The sequence below is a fragment of the Zeus faber genome, assembly GCF_960531495.2.
Source record: "Zeus faber genome assembly, chromosome: 2".
NCBI classification, from domain to species: domain Eukaryota; kingdom Metazoa; phylum Chordata; class Actinopteri; order Zeiformes; family Zeidae; genus Zeus; species Zeus faber.
The window spans coordinates 2,312,061-2,329,750 of NC_137189.1; the positions used below are offsets into that span (position 1 = coordinate 2,312,061).

At 41.7% G+C, this 17,690-nt stretch overlaps 1 protein-coding gene across 1 annotated transcript; it reads left to right on the forward strand.

The window, feature by feature from the left end:
- The first annotated feature begins 6,607 nt into the window (after positions 1 to 6,607).
- On the forward strand, positions 6,608 to 13,872 carry LOC307248217 (histone H3-like centromeric protein A). Its single transcript, XM_080024531.1, has 5 exons — positions 6,608 to 6,664; positions 8,352 to 8,475; positions 11,300 to 11,424; positions 11,822 to 11,896; positions 13,738 to 13,872. Exons 2-5 carry the CDS (start codon positions 8,358 to 8,360, stop codon positions 13,864 to 13,866), a joined length of 447 nt encoding a protein of 148 aa, XP_079880657.1. The 5' UTR covers positions 6,608 to 6,664; positions 8,352 to 8,357; the 3' UTR covers positions 13,867 to 13,872.
- Positions 13,873 to 17,690: the final 3,818 nt, after the last annotated feature.

The following is a 17,690-nucleotide window of genomic DNA, read 5'->3' on the forward strand; positions in this document are numbered from 1 at the left end:
AAGAGAACACGTTCAAGTTGCTTTTTTTTTTTCTTATTTGAATGAGATTAAAAGATTCCTTTATTGTTACAGCAAATATGTGTTTCAGAGGTGATTGTGAATGTTCATAATCGTACACAAGTTTACAATAGGGATGTGACGGTGTAAAATTTTCACGGTACGATAATCGTACTATTCAATATTACGATTTTCGGTACATCATGGTATCAGGTGTTGTGTCTGTCTGGATATAAATATGTACGTACATATTTTGAATATTTTGGAGGGGGCATTTCAAGATTCCTTTGGGTGTAACGACAGGCCGTCTGGACTTTGAGAGAGAATTTGCTCGCCTCCCTCTGACACCTAGTCTTGGAAAATGAAGCTAATGTAACAGTTGGAGCTGGCTAAGAGAGCAGACAGCCGTCTCTTGCCTTTGTCTCTTGAAACCTTCCCTTGCTGTGAACAGCAAGGCACCCCAGCCAAAATGGCTGGATCAGCAAACTGCAGGCCATTTGGCCCAGGAGCTTTACATGACCTGTACTCTCTTTCCCTAAAGAGGAGATTGGACGGAAAATGTATGTTAATCAATGTGTAACCACTTTTAGGTGATTCTGCAGTAAATGATACCACTCTCATCTTTGGGAGATGAATATTGACGAAGTGAGGCACCGTATGATAAATGTGTTAAACTGCTCTTTCCATTTGCTGTGCTCGGATGACCCCAAGCGGCCAACATTGGTGTTACCCCAAGCACTTATTGACATGTACGATTTTCCTTCTTGCATTCCAAAGATTCATTCACATATTTGAATGTGCGCGGACACGCCGTGGGCAGGACGTGGGCTTAGTCACAACACTGCCCGTACTACTGCCCAGAGCTCAGCAGTACGGAAGCCTACAGGACGTGGGCTTGGCTGTACCGCCTCGTGGAGCTCGGCAGTACGGAGGCCCCCAGGACTCGGACCTAGGCAGCAAAGAGTTCAGACACCGCGCTTAGTGGGGAACGAGGCGCCACTGAGCACAGCTGGGAGCATCAACAAGAGAGGGGGCAGCCCACTGTGTGTACAAGCATTTGAGTATCCGAGAGAACGGTCAGCTCAGCAACCTCCGACCGTGTGAGGGTAGCATCAACGTGAAAGAGAAGTTCCCAGGGGGACAAAACGAACCATGCAAAGATGTGGGAGAACATATCTTCAACCACTCAGTTGACAATGACAAACTCACGCCCTCAGCCGAGGATGAGGCCTTCTTCGATCATGAATGGAGGATTCATCAAGGACGACGGTAACAGTTGGGCCTTATTCTGCAAGCATCAGCATCATCATCATCCCAACAACAGCGACCAGGCCCTCTAACGCTTTGCCACTCTGCGGACTCTAACGAGGAAGCCAGAAATGTAGGATCACTTTGTGGAATTTATGAAGAATATCTTTCGCAGTGGACATGCCGAAACAGCGCCCATGCTGAAAGATGGTGGGGAGCCCTGGTATCTACCAGGCTTTGGAGTCTACCACGTCTACCTCGGGGTCCAAGTTTGCTGCAGGACTGAGCCAGTTGCGATCAAGTGTCATTCAGAAGACAGAAGGTTGGTGCACGCCCGTTACTTCCTGGCCAGTTCAATGAGAGGGACCCGTTCAATCACCAATGGTGACAAGTCCAGATTCTAGCGAACAACTTCTGGGAACGGTGGAAACGGGAGTACATTGGCGACAAAGTTCATGTTTAAGATTAAGGAACTGGCAATGAGACGTAGCAAGGCGATTAAAAAATAATATAGCTCAAGAAATCAGTATTGTGGACGAATTGAACACCTGAATGATTGAAAATAATCTTAAAGATGAAGAAATAAAAATGAAAAGAGTGAAGGAGGACATAGATAAGACATACTGTATGTGGAAATGGCTAAAGGGGCCTTTTAACACTCTCGAGAAAAATGTTTGGAACTGGAGAAAAGAAACTAGTTACTTCTTTGCCTTAGCAGGCATGCCCAAAGTCCGGCAGGGCTGTTTGCCAAGCACTGCAAACCTTTTACTGAGGGTTAGTTTATTAAAGTCTGCGTGATGAAAATGGTGGAGAAAATTTGTCCTGAAAAAAACAAGACTTTGCCAATGTTTGCCTGGCACGTAGCACTGTGGCACGGAGGATTGAAGAAATGTCATCTGATATCAAGAGACAGTTAGAGGCAAAAGGAGTGGAGTTTGACTTTTTTTTTTTTCGTTAGCCTGCGACGAAAGCACGGATGCATCTGACACCGCTCAGTTACTGATTTCTTTTGAGAGTGGACAATGAAATGAACGTGAGTGAAGAGCTTCTTGACCTCCAGAGCCTTAAGGACCAAACGACAGGAATACATTTGTTTGCTTGTGTTTGTTCCGCCGTAGATGACATGAAACTACAGTGGAATAAAATCACTGGGATTATTACGGACGGCGCACCTGCCATGGTTGGTGAGCAAAGTGGGCTATCGACCCTAGTCTGTAAAAAGGTCAGCGAAGAAGGAGGCACAGCTATAAAACTCCATTGTATTATTCACCAACAAGTTCTATGTGCCAAACATCTGAAATATGACCAAGTTATGAAACCGGTGAGAAAGGCTATTAATTATATTCGCTCCAGAGCCCTGTGTCACCGTCAGTTTCAACAGTTTCTGATCGACATCCACGCTGAATATGGAGATATTGTGTATCATAATGACATAAGATGGCTCAGTCGGGGGTCTGCACTGCAGCGATTCTACTCTCTCAGAAAGGAAATCGGACAATTCTCGGCACAAAAAAGACAACCGATCCTAGAACTCTCCGATGCTGTTTGGCTGGCTGATTTTGGATTTCTGGTTGACATAACACGACATCTGAACGCGCTGAACACGAGCCTTCAAGGGGAAAATGCAGTGCTAAGCCAGTTGTATTCACACATCAAAGCTTTTGGGACAAAGCTGCTACTTTTCCAAAGGCACCTGTCACAAACGCAGCCCAATACCACACATTTCCCATTGCTGCAGGAAATGATGACCAGTTTTCCAGCAAATAATATCACCGCCCAAATGAGGAGGTATGCAGCAAACATCTCATCTCTGGCTGAGGGGTTTCAACAGCGTTTCAGGGATTTTGCAGCTATTGAAACAGAGATCACACTTTTTTCCTCTCCTTTTTCCGTGGATCCTAATGACGCTCCAGCCCACCTGCAGCTGGAGCTTATTGAGCTGCAGTGTGATGTGGAGTGTCACAGTCAGCACCAGCAACTCCCTCTTGTAAACTTTTACCGCCGGCTGGACAAAGACAGGTTCCAAGAGATTCGATCATTTGCTAAGAAAATGCTGAGCTTGTTTGGCTCGACATACTTGTGCGAGAAGACGTTCTCGCTTATGAACATTAACAAGAACCGCGTGAGGACAAGACTGAGTGACTCTCACCTGCGTGACATCTTACGCATCAAAACCACTGTTTTTGAGCCAGACCTGCCCTGTTTACTGCAGTCGAGATCTCAGTATCACCCTTCACATTAATGTAGGTCAATTATTATTTTTTATTCTTCTGAGGAGAATAAATACTAAAGTCTCAGTGAATTAATTTTTTGTAATGATCAAAACCACAGTTTTGTCAAATTTCAGTCATTTAATTTGACTATACTATCCTTTGTCAAAATGCACGTTGATGTGATTTGTTAAAACAAAATCAATAAATACATGTTTCAAAAAAAATTCAGAGTCAGATTTCATAAAATAGTTCATTTGCATTTAATTTATTATTATTTTGACCTTTTATCTAACCTGATAAGGCAATTGACAACAGATTCTCATTTGCAATATCAACCTAGCTGCACACAGCAGAGTAAAACAAAGCAAAATAAAAGCAAATAAAATACAAAACACGTAAACAACAAACCGTACAAAGTGATATAGTTACATATTTACATGTTCATTTACAATGGTAATGGTTCAAAGAATGTCAGGCTGAATGGTCGGCCCCCATACATTTTCACCTCACCAAATCTGGCCCTCTTTGCAAAAAGTTTGGACACCCCTGCCTTAGAGAAACAAAACTGGAATAGAAATAATATTATTGCCCTTAAGATTAACGATAACATAATTTCCAACCCTCTGGACATATGTTTGTTCATTTTATAGTAATACATATAAATCAAATTCCAAGGTTAGTGTTTGTGATAGATTTATTGACTCATTTAAAGAATTTACAGCCACTATCTCAGAACACTTTAAGCTAAATTGTGAACGATCAATCTCAAAACTCGAAATGTCAGAGGCAATTCATTCAATGAAATAGGAGAAGTCACTGATAGGCTTCATTGAAAGTCCTTTATGGGAATAATTTAAAGAATGTATTGCAAAAGAAATGCCCACAACTATGAAACAGGCTATAATAACTAATACCTAAGCCTGATGAACATCATTTTTGATAGAAAACTGGAGACCAATTAAAGTCCTAAATACAGATTACAAGATTATCTCATTGACATTTGCTCAGCCTCAAAAGAAAGGTCGAGATCATAGGTGAAGCCCTTCTCAACAGGCTTTGTGACCAACCATCGCATAGATCCTAATATAGGACTTGTTCTTGATTTGCTGGATCACTCTGATAAGATTGAAACTGATGCTCTTATACTATTTTGAGACTTTCATAAGGCATTCGATACTGTAGAACATTGTTTCTTATTTAAAGCACTCCAAACTTTTGGCTTTGGGAAAAACGTAGTATCGGCCGTTGAAATGTTTTATAAGAATGTTGACAGTTGTGTCATGCGGTATCCAAACACGACCAAAAGGATTCCTGTTTTGGGATCAGTTCATCAAGGATGCCCAATTTCACACTTTTTGTTTCTGATTGTGGTTGAATTACTGTCTTAACATGTTTTACATAATCCAATTATTAGAGGTTCATCTATTTTTGGTAAAGAAATCAGATTGACCCAGTAAGCTATAAATACAGCCTTATTTCTAAGGGATAAACATCAAATTGAACATGCCACATCTCTAACAGACCAGTTTTTGGATGCATCAGGTTTAAAACTCCGCAAATCTAAACGTGAAATTGTATGCTTGTATCAGACTTACAATGTTTTTAAATGTAATATATCTGTTAATAAATGTGTTGAGTATCTAGGTATTCATATTTGTAAGAACTTCATGGAGCGCCAACAGCTTAATTTCTCCCTCAAGCTGAAAAAGACTAAAACAATATTGAACTTATGCCTTCAAAGGGATCTCTCGATCTTACGAAGGGTTCTTTTGACCTCAGCTGAAGGGGTTTCAAGATTTGTCTACTCAGCCCTTTCCCTCAACGTTCATGTTTCAACATGTGAAGACATTAATAACATATTTACAAACTTTGTGTGGAAAAATAAGCACTATCATCTGAAGAAAGCAATTTTTCCTGGATCCAAAGCTGAGGCTGACTTTGAATTATTGGATTTCATGGACTTGAATAATACCTTTAAGGTGAAATGGATAAAAGAATGTTTAAAAGCACCAAAATCATTATGGTATTTCATTCCACACAACATTTGAATGAAGTAGGTCTTAATTTTTTTTTATGTGCATTTATAGCATTGCAAGGTACCGTGTACAACTATCCAAATTCTATCAACAAGCTATTCTATCACATAACTTTTCTCCACATAAGTCTATCATATGGAACAATGACTGTATTACTAAAAGTATTTACAAAGTTAGGTTGACAGAAACATCATCTTCCTAAAGGACTTATTTCGCTCGAATGGTCAACTACTTAACGATGAAACTTTTCTTAAGGAGAAAGCTTTCCTGTTACGTTTAAAGAATTTAGCATAAATTCATACCCACTGGTATATTAGAATTAATAAAAAGCAACACAAGGATCTTAAAGTTGCATGTACTCTATATATAAATGGTCTTGATATTTTGAGCAACAAATGCTCTAATAGACATATTAGGGAATGTTTCCACCATACTAGGAAAACAACATTTAGTGGAAAATCATTAACATTAACTGGAGCAAGGCATGGCTTCATGCTGTGTAACTCATCTTTTCTATGGTTGCCCATAGAGTATTACATTCTGGAAAGACTTTGAGAATTATATATTGTGCAAAACAACACATGCGATTATCATTGAAGGGAATTATATTGTCACTTATTTTTAATGTAAAGATAAAAATGTATGTACTATTGTTAACCTTTTAATTTTATTAGGGAAATTTAATTAGGCAAAATTTCTTAATTCAATGCCATCTTTTAAGTTGTTTCAAATTAAAGTTGAATGTTATTTTGAGTCTCTTAAATTTGTGACTAATAAGAAAAGCACGTCAGTAGTTGAAATGTACACAGAAATGTTTATCTGAAGAAGTATGTCACCAAATTGAATCTATTTTTCTATTTGTATTTTTTACATATCTCTTTTTTTAATAAATAGATTTGATCAATGTCTTATGTTTGTATTCCTCCTTATAAGGACTGCTCATGTGTATATATTTGTTTGTGTTTGATCTGGTGTGACTGATTGTTTGTACGTTCTTACAATAAAAAGAACCATTCTCTGTGTCCCTCTGCGACCAAGTCATGGCCACGCCCACTCGGTTGAAGCTGATTGGATCAGCGTGTTATGGACTGGAACTGCGTGGTTTGAATTTGTGTTCCAGACCACTTCTTCTGCGGCTTGACTTCAGCTCAGGGTTTCAAACTCTATTCTGTGAGGATTGTTCCTTCTTTTTATTCATATTTATTCCACTTCATGTACTCGTCTGATAAAGTAACGTCATTTAGCTTGTTTCTGCGACGCTAACTAGCACTTTAGTATCTTTATTTACTGGAGCTCATTCCAACTGCGTGTAAGTTAGCTTCCGATTCGGCAGTTAGGGGAAAGTTAAGAAAAGCGTAACGCTGAAGTTAGCTTCCGATTCAGTTTAACGCTGAAGTGAACAGCCGATTGACAGCCTCTGTTTTCATGGTCCATTCAAGTTCCTCAGAGTTTTTAGACTTTTTCTTTTGTAAACGCAGACCATCTGAAACCGTGTCTACCGTATCTGTACTTATAGTAGTCAAACTACTGTTCGTGTAGCTGTCAAATCTGGACTAGATTATATTGAGAAGTTCATATGGCATTTCTAAGACAATTTCAGATTTTTTTCAAGTATTATTTATTGTATTTGTGAAGACAGGAACAAGGTGGATTTTATTGAATTATATCCACACTGCCAAGTCCTTTATCAGGACCGGGTATATATATATAAACAACGACTGTACTTACAATTTGCACTGAACCTAATGATAAACAACAAACCTAAAAGCCCAGAGATTAAAAAACCCAAATCAATAAATAACCCCCCCAAAATAAACCTAATGATAAACATTAAATATAAAATAGTGTAAAATGATCACTGTCAATCCATGTTGTTTTTTCCCCCACTTTCCATTCTTCATGGTTTTATTTCTGATCCATTGATTTGTTTTTCTCTTGAGTTGGAGGAGAATATGTTGTGTTCTTTTTGGTGAATGTTCCTCCATATCAGCAGTTTACTGACCACACAGTGCTTTAGCTCAAGAAATGTTATCCCTGTATTAGACCGACAAAATGTATTTATGTAATATACCTGTTAATACATGTGTTAAGTATCTATGTAACAGCTTAATTTCACCCCCAAACACAAGAAGATCTCTCGATCTTAGGATGGGTTCTTTTGACTTAAGCTGAAGGGGTTTCAAGATTTGTCTACCCAGCCCTTTCCCTGAATGTTCATGTCTCAACATGTAAAGACATTAATAGCATATTTACAAACTTTGTGTGGTAAAATAAGCACTATCATCTGAAGAAAGCAATTCTTCCCGGATCCAAAGCTGAGGGTGGCGTTAAATTATTGGATTTCATGGACTTGAATAATACCTTTTTAAGGTAAAATGGATAAAAGAATGTTTAAAAGCACCAAGCTCATTAGGTATTTCATTCCACACAAATGTTTTAATTAAATAGATGTTTAAATAAAAAATATATATGTATTTTATGTCACTAAAACTGTGGTGTAAAATAACACTTATACTTATTGCAGAAGAGATATTTATTGAAGATTGGAACATGAAGATTTTGGTTGCTGGTTCTTTTGCCTCAATATAAACTGATGGAAACGCAGCCCCTTAAATTTGGATGGAAACATATTAACGTTGAATCTTCACGACTATTACAAAATTGTTGCGCTCTGCTGAAATAATTTGTGACAATCAGGTGATGATGTCATAATTGTGAGTGGTCTAATTCACCTTGGTTGCCTTTCATTTCTTTTTCATGTGGCGGACCCTGCCACCAACAATGCAACCAGCATATAGAGGGGCAACACGCAGAACGCTAATACATTTAAAGTTGCATTTTATCTTATGACTTTCAGACTGAGATGCGTCACGATGCCAGCCACCGGAAAGGGCGGGTCCCAAAGCGCCGGCCCACGGCCCCAGCTCCAGCCCCGGCCACCCCCTCCACGTCCCGGTCCCTGAGGCGGAGTAGCGTCTCTGGTGAGGAGGAACAATTTGGGATCTGTCAATAACATGGATAGAGATCTCATAGATAGATAGATAGATAGATAGATCCAAATTATTATGCAAATGATATTTTTCTCTGATTTTCCTAAATAGTCGATGCAAAATGAGAGCCAGTATAATTTTCAAGTCATCAACCGTTAGGGTATAATTCAAATGTTATTGAACAAACCTCCCAATGATAACAGCATATTTTTCAAAAATAAAAAACTCAAAATGCACTGTTCCAAATTATGCACAACAGAGTTTCAAAACATTTTCTAGGTTGTAAAGAACTGAAAATCTAACCCTAACCATGGAAGAAAGTGGTCAGTCAGAAACTCTATATACTTTGCCGAGGTCATTTTCACACCTTCAGGGAACCTAAAGGGGCCTACAAGCTCTCTCCCCATGGTTCCTGCCCAAAACATGACTCCGCCACCTCCTTGCTGACATCGCAGCCTTGTTGGGACATGGTGGCCACTACGTCCACTACTCCATCCATCTGGACCATCCATAGTTGCACAGCACTCATCAGTCAACAAGACTGTTTGAAAATTAGTCCTCATGTATTTCTGGGCCCACTGCAACCGTTTCCGCTTGTGAGCATTGGTTAGGGGTGGCCCAATAGTAGGCTTATGCACAACTGCAAGCCTCTGGAGGATCCTACACCTTGAGGTTCGCTGGACTCTAGAGGCACCAGCAGCTTCAAATACCTGTTTGCTGCTTTGTAATGGCATTTTAGCAGCCGTTCTCTTAATCCGATGAATTTTTCTGGCAGAAACCTTCCTCATTATGCCGGCACAAACCCGTCTGTGCTGTAAATCAGCCACAAATCTCTTCGCAGTACGATGATCACGCTTTAGTTTTTGTGAAATATCGAATGTTTTCATACCTTGTCCAAGGCATTGCACAATTTGATGCTTTTCGGCAGCAGAGAGATCCTTTTTCTTTCCCATATTGCTCGAAACCTGTGACCTGCTTAATAATGTGGAACGTCCTTCTTAAGTAGTTTTTCTTTTAATTGGGCTCACCTGGCAAACTAATTTTCTAGGTGTCTGAGATTGATTTCAGTGATCCAAAGAGCCCTGAGACACAATACCATCCATGAGTTAAATTGAAAAACCAAAAATGTAATGTTTATGACACTTAAATCCAATTTGCATAACCATTTGGAACGCGGTGTAGATAGATACACTGATGGATGGATACATAGGTGGACAGACAGACAGACAGACAGATTGATAGATAGTGTCACAGCAGCTCACATCAAATAATAGCCAAATAGAATTAAGAATGACAATATCAATAGATTATTATGCATACAATTATTATGCATCGTGCATTGCTGCCTGGGTCCAGGTAAGTCGCGTTAGTCACAAATTACCTTTCCGAGTTCCTGTGAAACGCAGCATCGCTTCCTATCAAGCCAAATTTCAATTTTCTGAGTTCCCATTGAACGCAGCATAGTTCAAACTAATTTTCTGAATTACCATGGAACGCAGCATCAGTTTCTGTTGTCTCTCGTCTCGACCTGGCACATATCCTGCGGGAGGCAACCAATACACACCAGTGTAGTCTAGACTGCAGCGCACCATGCACCTCACGCCATGCGAAAGCCCCCCCAGACAAACAACCTGCACATACAGTATATAACTAATTGGATGATGATGTCACAAAGCACCCTGCTCCACCACCTCAGCACGCCCCGCTCTGCCAACCCAGGTCCCTTCCTTCGGCTACTTCCAGCAAAAAAGCAAAAATTTGAAAAAAACTTGGCGTAATTTCATTAGCTTCAGGACCAGGCCGCTTTGTAACATCATCATCCGAAGTTATATAAATCTGAGCCACGTTTCAAAAGTCATTCCCTTCCAGCCACTTGCCAGTTGACACCTAGACAGACAACTTGAGCCGGGGCTGCCTTCAAAGGGAATTCGGAAAACGAACACATGCTGCGTTTTGCAAAACCACGGAAGCTATAATCGTTCAAAGAACACGTTTTTCGCACCACACAACGTTCTGAGAACCATTGGTGGAACTGAGCTTTTCTTTTGTGTCTGCACTGCGTCGTCCAGGAACATTTGTCATTATTAAAACACCGTTCTTCAGGGATATTTAAACTGAATGGCAGAAGAGCAACATGCAGTGACATAAGTGTGCATTGATCGGTCCTGACGTAAGTCCACAGTGTTCGTAACCTTTGTAACTTGTGCTGCATTTCACAGAACCTGTAAAACTGTAATATGTACCTGAAACGACTACATTGGACCCTGTGTATTATAAATAATAATAATAATAATAATAATAATAATAATAATAATAATAATAATAATAACAATTATTTGTGACACTTAATGTTCTTCCTTATCTTTATTTGTCACATGACACACCGCACTACCACAGCACACGCATATATATATATATATATATATATATATATATATATATATATATATATATATATATATATATATATATATATATATATAAAACACACACACACACACATGCTTTTTGGGTGGTAGCCAGTAAAATGTGGCCTCTGCATTTCTCCCATCCTGGCTTGTCCTTCCTCCGGGGGGGCAGCCAGGAGCAGTGGGCAGCATTCGTCGACGTGCCCGGGGACCTGGTGCCAGGTGTCCATCGCTGGTCAGACAATGGTGATGTGTGCATGTTTTTGGTGGGGGTCCTTACTGATGTTAGGTGGAGGAAACCCCATGTGTGTTCTTATTGGAGCGGTAAATTAAAAGCGAATAGAGGAGGACCCTGACCTTCAGAGCTCTGAAGACTTTGTTTGTTTGTCTGTTTGTTTTTCTCCCAGAGCACCAAGCTTCTTCGACCCCGAAGAAGAGGAGGTTCCGTCCCGGGACCAAAGCACTGATGGAGATCCGAAAATACCAGAAGAGCCACGACCTGCTACTGCCGAAAGGACCCTTCGCCCGCCTGGTACCACACATGCTAACTGTGGTGCCCGGTGCATGACTGCAGAGGGGATCAGCTGGCCTAGCTCCTGTTGAAATTAGGGAAATACACTTTCCAGCATCTTGTGCTAACTGTGTTAGCTCAATGCAATGGCTGCAGATGCAATAGGCTAGCCTAGCTCTTGGATAAATTAGGGAAATACACCCTCCAGCCTGTTGCATCGCATCTAAGTGTGTTAGCTCAATGCATGGCTGCAGAGGGAATCAGCTAGCCTAGCTCCTGTGATATTAGAGAGGTACACCTTCTCGTATCTCAAAGGCTTTTTGAGAGAAGAGATGTGTGTATGTCAGAAGAAATATGGTGGTCTGATTATTTGCATCTGTGTGAATGCGATCCAGCAGTGATGTTCTCTGATCTTCAGGTTCGGGAGATATGCCAGAACTTCTCCTTCGGGGTGATGCGGTGGCAGGTCTATGCTCTTCTGGCGCTGCAGGAGGTGAGACCACCGGGTACATTCTAAACCCCCACTGTGAACAAGCTGTGGTTTATTCCAGTTGGCAGCTAAAAACTCCTTCCTTAAAGTGATAACTCAAGGTTTTGGGGAACTTGGCTTTTTGTCGTTATTACCCAGATTTAGACGAGAAGGTCGTCACCAGTTTCATCCCAGTGCGTCCAGTCCAGAGACGGCACTGGACTGCATGCTAAATGTGTTAGCATGATAAGCACGTGCAATGCATGGCTGTAGAGGGAGCTAGCCTAGCTCCTTTGAAATTAGAGAAGTAAACCCTCCAGCGTCTCAAGTATCACTTTAGTAGTATGTTGAGGAAAATTATGAATCACTATTGCCGGTGAAGTCAGTGTCTCAGTTTAAGTGAGTTTATTTTGGCTGTAATGATTCTGGGATGATGCGTTGCAGTTTTTATCTGGCAACCTAAAACTTGCAGGATATCTTTATGAAGGTTATGTGTTATTTAAGAAATGGAAATACTACTACTAACAACAATATAGATCATATTAAAGTCTCATCGTGTGATAAATCCCCTTTATCCGGTTGGTGAAGCGGCGTAACTGCTGAATTTGTACCATTTTTGTGAGGGATGCTCAGATTTTTTGGCCGTACACCGTACAGGCCGAGATTCGCCCTGTTGACTACTATCGGCAAATAAGATGACATTCACCGATGGCAGTGACCGATGTTGATCCAGGGTTTCCCACACACAGACGTGACTTGGGCAGGCCACCCAGGTATATTACGCGGCTGCCAATGGTATTTGGCGATCCATTTGACCATTTTTATTGTTTTGTTATTTTTTTTTTTTTTATCCGTCCAAGCAAACGATGCCATCCGTGATCGATTTTAGAAGACGTGGACACACTGCTCTCTGGATCACTCCAAGCAGGAAGTAATGCTGCATTCACGGGAACTCAGAAATCTGTAAATGATGCTGCATTCAGCAGTCAGCCAAATTGTTATTTTCAACATCTGCCCAGAATTTCATAATCAGTGCATCCCTACATTTTATACCAAATGACAAGTACCCGGCCAAGGGTACAATGAGGTACCAAAGAGCACGAGCATCATTGTTGCGCGTTGCCGTGTAGATGCTATGGGTTGGGCGGGGACCAAGTGCACAAACCACTTGGGGAAACTGAAAGAACGACTGTCAACATTACAACGTCATCCTGAGGGAAGAATCTGAGTAACTAGTAAAGAGCAGTAAAATGCAAATAAAAAGTCTTATATCTATGTGTCAGTGCAGGGTTGATTACATACAGTATATAGTCACGATTCTGTGCAAATTGTCGCTGTAAACATTATGAAGAAAAGGTATTCAAATAGTCCAAATCTTTGGTCAGAGACAGCGCTATCTCCTACCATGAATCCAACGCCACCTGGTTATTTTTGTAGTCAAGCGTGGATGGATCACACAGTTTGTAGCTGTGCCTTCGCACAACCTTCCCTTGGAATGCATCAATCTTGAACTACCTGAGGCACGCGGAGTTCCACAATTTGTGAGGTGCGCAAAATCGCCGTGTGGCGCTGTCGCAAGCACCGCAATGACGACGTTTATGGTGCGCGCACTGAACGACATTACGGCTACGGCGACTATAAAGCAGGCTTTAGAATACAAGTCATCGTATCTCGAAAGGCGAAATGCTGAACTTCATTTCTTAAGAGTGTAAAGTAGGTTGCATAATCTTTTAGAAATGCACATTTGGAGTCGATACTTCTCTTCACTGGTTTAGAATAATCTTAAACTGTTGTAGAAGAACACCTTCTGCAAATCTAAAGAAGCGTTTTGATTGAAATGTTCCTTTTCACCCTCCTCCTCCCAGGCAGCCGAGGCCTTCCTCGTCATGAGGTTCTCTGACGCCAACCTCTGCGCCATCCATGCAAGGCGGGTCACGCTGCTGCCCCGGGACATGCAGCTGGCCCGCAGGATCCGGGGCGTGGTGGGCCTGTGAGGGTGGGGTGGGCGGGTTCTGTTCCGTTGAACTGTTTAATAATTGTAATTATTAATGAAACTAATTCCATTTCTGGTATTTGAGGTTAAATATTTTAAATAAAGTTAAAGCGTATTCAGACCTTGTAGTTCCTTTGCTTTGTTCCGATTTCGGGAATCCTGAGGCTTTTGTGGCATTTGTGCCGATTCCTGGAGCATTCACCCTTCTAGATAAGTTTGTTTGGGCATATGTGAAAACAGCAATCGCACTCTGTTCCAGACCAAATCAATCGCACCGATACAGCCTAGAGAGGATGGCCTCTGCACGCTTGCAATCCTTTCATGGAGTTGTTTGTTTGCAATGAGAATGCAACCGACTCAACAAACCTGGAGGCGGGTCCGAGGTGTGGACTGTAATGCGATACAACACATGCACGCGCAGAGGGAGAGAGGGGAAGTCGCTGCACGCCCTGCTTGATGCCACACGGTCTTCAATGCAATTCGGACCCTAGGAGAGAGGAGCGCAGCAAGAGAGAGGAGTGAAGCAAAGAGAGAGGAGCGCTTTGATGCTTGCTCAAATTGAATGCTTTTCATATATCACTGGAATACAGATGTTTCTGGATTCAGATGTCGCGATTGCCGCTACTTTGATCCTGCCCCGTGGTGGCTTTGAGATGCTAAGATTCTTTTTGCAAAAAAACCCCCACTAGCTCTAGTGCGTACCAACCACCATCAGGTGGCACATGTGGAGCAGTCCAGACCGAACTGGTATCCAAATCCCCTGTCCCACTTGCAATGGAAGCCGTTAATACACTGGCAATTGTTCCATATTGGCGTCATGGGGATCCGGTGTCGATGTTCTGTAAAAGTCATTCCTAAATCTCCCCACTCTCGAGTGAATGGAAGTGCGTGTGATGGAAGCAGTAACATTTCTGTAAATTGGGGGTGGAGCCAAATCCAAATGAAGCACAAATAACGTTGTTTTTTTTACGAATATTTATTTTGTACGGTCTTCATATTCTTACATTTTATTAGTTTTCTTCTTAAAAGTGCAACCCGGACCCTAGTCGTGCCTTTTACGGTGCGGTCGCGCTGACATTGGGACCAAGTCATAGGGAGCAAGAGAACACGTTCAAGTTGCTTTTTTTTCTTATTTGTATTTTTATTCTTATCTAAATTAATACTAATTAAAGGACAACAAAGGTTTATTCCACAATACATTATAGTTACAGTGGTGCCATGTATCAATACTATAACTATTAATAAGTGTATTTCTAAGAGCCGTTCAGACGGACTGGGGAACCGAGTCGCCGCCGGAGACCCAGCATCCCTGCGCACCTCCACTCGGCTGGAAAGTTTCTATCGAGTGGCTAAACAGTGATAAAACCCTTTTAGAAGGACAATTGCTGATAATACACACACACACACACACACGCACACACGCACATTAGCCAAATAATAGTGTGCCATTCTCAACTGGTTCCTGTGTGTGAATAAAATAAACAAATCTTTTGAAAACATTCCTGTGTTCTCTGGGATGGTTGAATGAGCTTGAACAATGAATGAGATAAAAAGATACCTTTATTGTTACAGCAAATTTGTGTTTCAGAGGTGATAATGTTCATAATAGTACACAAGTTTCAAATAGGGATGTGACGGTGTAAAATTTTCACGGTACGATAATCGTACTATTCAATATTACGATTTTCGGTATCAGGTTTTATGTCTGTCTGTCTGTCTGTCTGGATATAAATATATACATATTTAGAATATTTTGGAAGTGGCATTTCAAGATTCCTTTGGGTGTAACGACAGGCCGTCTGGACTTTGAGAGAGAATTTGCTCGCCTCCCTCTGACACCTAGTCTTGGAAAATGAAGCTAATGTAACAGTTGGAGCTGGCTAAGAGAGCAGACAGCCGTCTCTTGCCTTTGTCTCTTGAAACCTTCCCTTGCTGTGAACAGCAAGGCACCCCAGCCAAAATGGCTGGATCAGCAAACTGCAGGCCATTTGGCCCAGGAGCTTTACATGACCTGTACTCTCTTTCCCTAAAGAGGAGATTGGACGGAAAATGTATGTTAATCAATGTGTAACCACTTTAATAGTTTTCTTTAGGTGTTTCTGCAGTGAATGATACCACTCTCATCTTTGAGAGATCAATACTGACGAAGTAAGGCATGTATGATAAATGTGTTAAACTGCTCTTTCCATTTGCTGAGCTTGGACAACACCAAGTGGCCAACGTTGGAGGTACCCCAAGCCAAGATTTCAACCTGATTTTTACCCTTGTAGTTAAAAGACTTATTGGGATGTACGATTTTCCTTCTTGCATTCCAAAGATTCATTCACGTATTTGAATGTGCACCGACATGCCGGGGTGGGTGGGGGGAAGCAAAAGGAAGGAAAGCAAAAGGCCATAATAGTAAATTACGAAAGAAACTGAACAACACACAAACCTATCTATATACATTACATTTAGCAGACGCTTTTATCCGAAGCGACTTAGAACTGTTCAAACACCGACAGACGCAGCCATCATTGGTTAAGTGTCTTGCTCAAGGACACTACAGCCTGCTAGCGGGAGGAGCCTGGGATCGAACCAGCAACCTGTAGGTCACTAGAGAGCTGGTAGAGCTGGTGGTCACCAGCTCTACCTCCTGAGCCACCAGACAATTCACAAGCGTAAAAACAGGAAGGGGACTTCCCTACAACTAAATTACTTATTAAACATTAATATCAAAAATGCATTCACATTTACAGTAACAACCCGCTATCCCCTCTTAAACCTCTGATTATTGTGTATTGATTGGTCTGTAGTGCTTTGGTCCACTAGACGGCAGTAGAGCGCAATAAATGCCCACGTGCATGACTGGTAAGATCTGCCTCTCAATACAGAAATCAACGAACAGACCAAAATAATGGAAACATCACTTGGTGTGTGCAAGGCGAGAGCTGTGTGAAAAATGATATTGAGAAGGGGGGAAAAAAAAATCACAATGACATCCACTTTCCTGTTTTTGGGGGCGGGGATGCGAGCGTGAAGGAAAGCAGGGTCGGTTCCTCGAACTGTCCATTTACCAGTCTGTCCCACACGGTAATATTGCACGCGGGGAGACGTACAGAGACGGGCGTTAAATACACAAAGTCCTACTTGGGGCGTGTTTAAACTGCGTCCCTCCGCTCCCGCTTTGGGGCCTGAGCTCTGTTTGTGAATTTGGCAGCGGTTCCTTTCATCTCCGATGAGGAGGATAAGGTCTTAAGTTAGATGCCTACGAGCTTCCGACCGCATCAGGAGGATACAAGTCCCACGCATTTAAGAAACATTCCCCCCGTTGCTGAACATTTTTGCAGAACTGTGCATACATAAAAGTGAATTTTGGGGCTGTCAATTGATTTGGTTTTGTAGCAATGTATACATATCTACATTATATGTAGAGCAGCAGCGCGTTAGTTGAATGTAAAATGGCTACAGAATGATACAGATATGATGATACAGAATGCGGCGGCGCGACTGGTGTTCAACCAGCCAAAGAGGGCACATGTCACTCCGTTGCTCATCGAGCTGCACTGGTTACCTGTAGCCGCCCGCATCAAGTTCAAGTCTCTTATGCTGGCCTACAGAGTGATTGCTGGGAACGCTCCCACCTACTTAAATGCTCTTGTAAGAGCACATGTTGCCCCCCGGATGCTGCGCTCGTCAAATGAGCGTCGCCTGGCTCTGCCGGCCATACAGCCACGGCGATCCAGGCTATTCTCATTTGTAGTTCCACGTTGGTGGAACGAGCTGCCAAAAATGACCAGAGCGGGGACCTCCCTCTCTGTCTTTAAGAAGCACCTGAAGACCCAG

Bases quoted from the DNA above. Each gene is read 5' to 3' on its own strand.
- LOC307248217 (XM_080024531.1), top strand. From the start codon at position 8,358: ATGCGTCACGATGCCAGCCACCGGAAAGGGCGGGTCCCAAAGCGCCGG. The intron at 8,476-11,299 runs GTGAGGAGGAAC...TTTTTCTCCCAG, and splicing joins GAGGCGGAGTAGCGTCTCTG to AGCACCAAGCTTCTTCGACC. The intron at 11,897-13,737 runs GTGAGACCACCG...TCCTCCTCCCAG, and splicing joins CTCTTCTGGCGCTGCAGGAG to GCAGCCGAGGCCTTCCTCGT.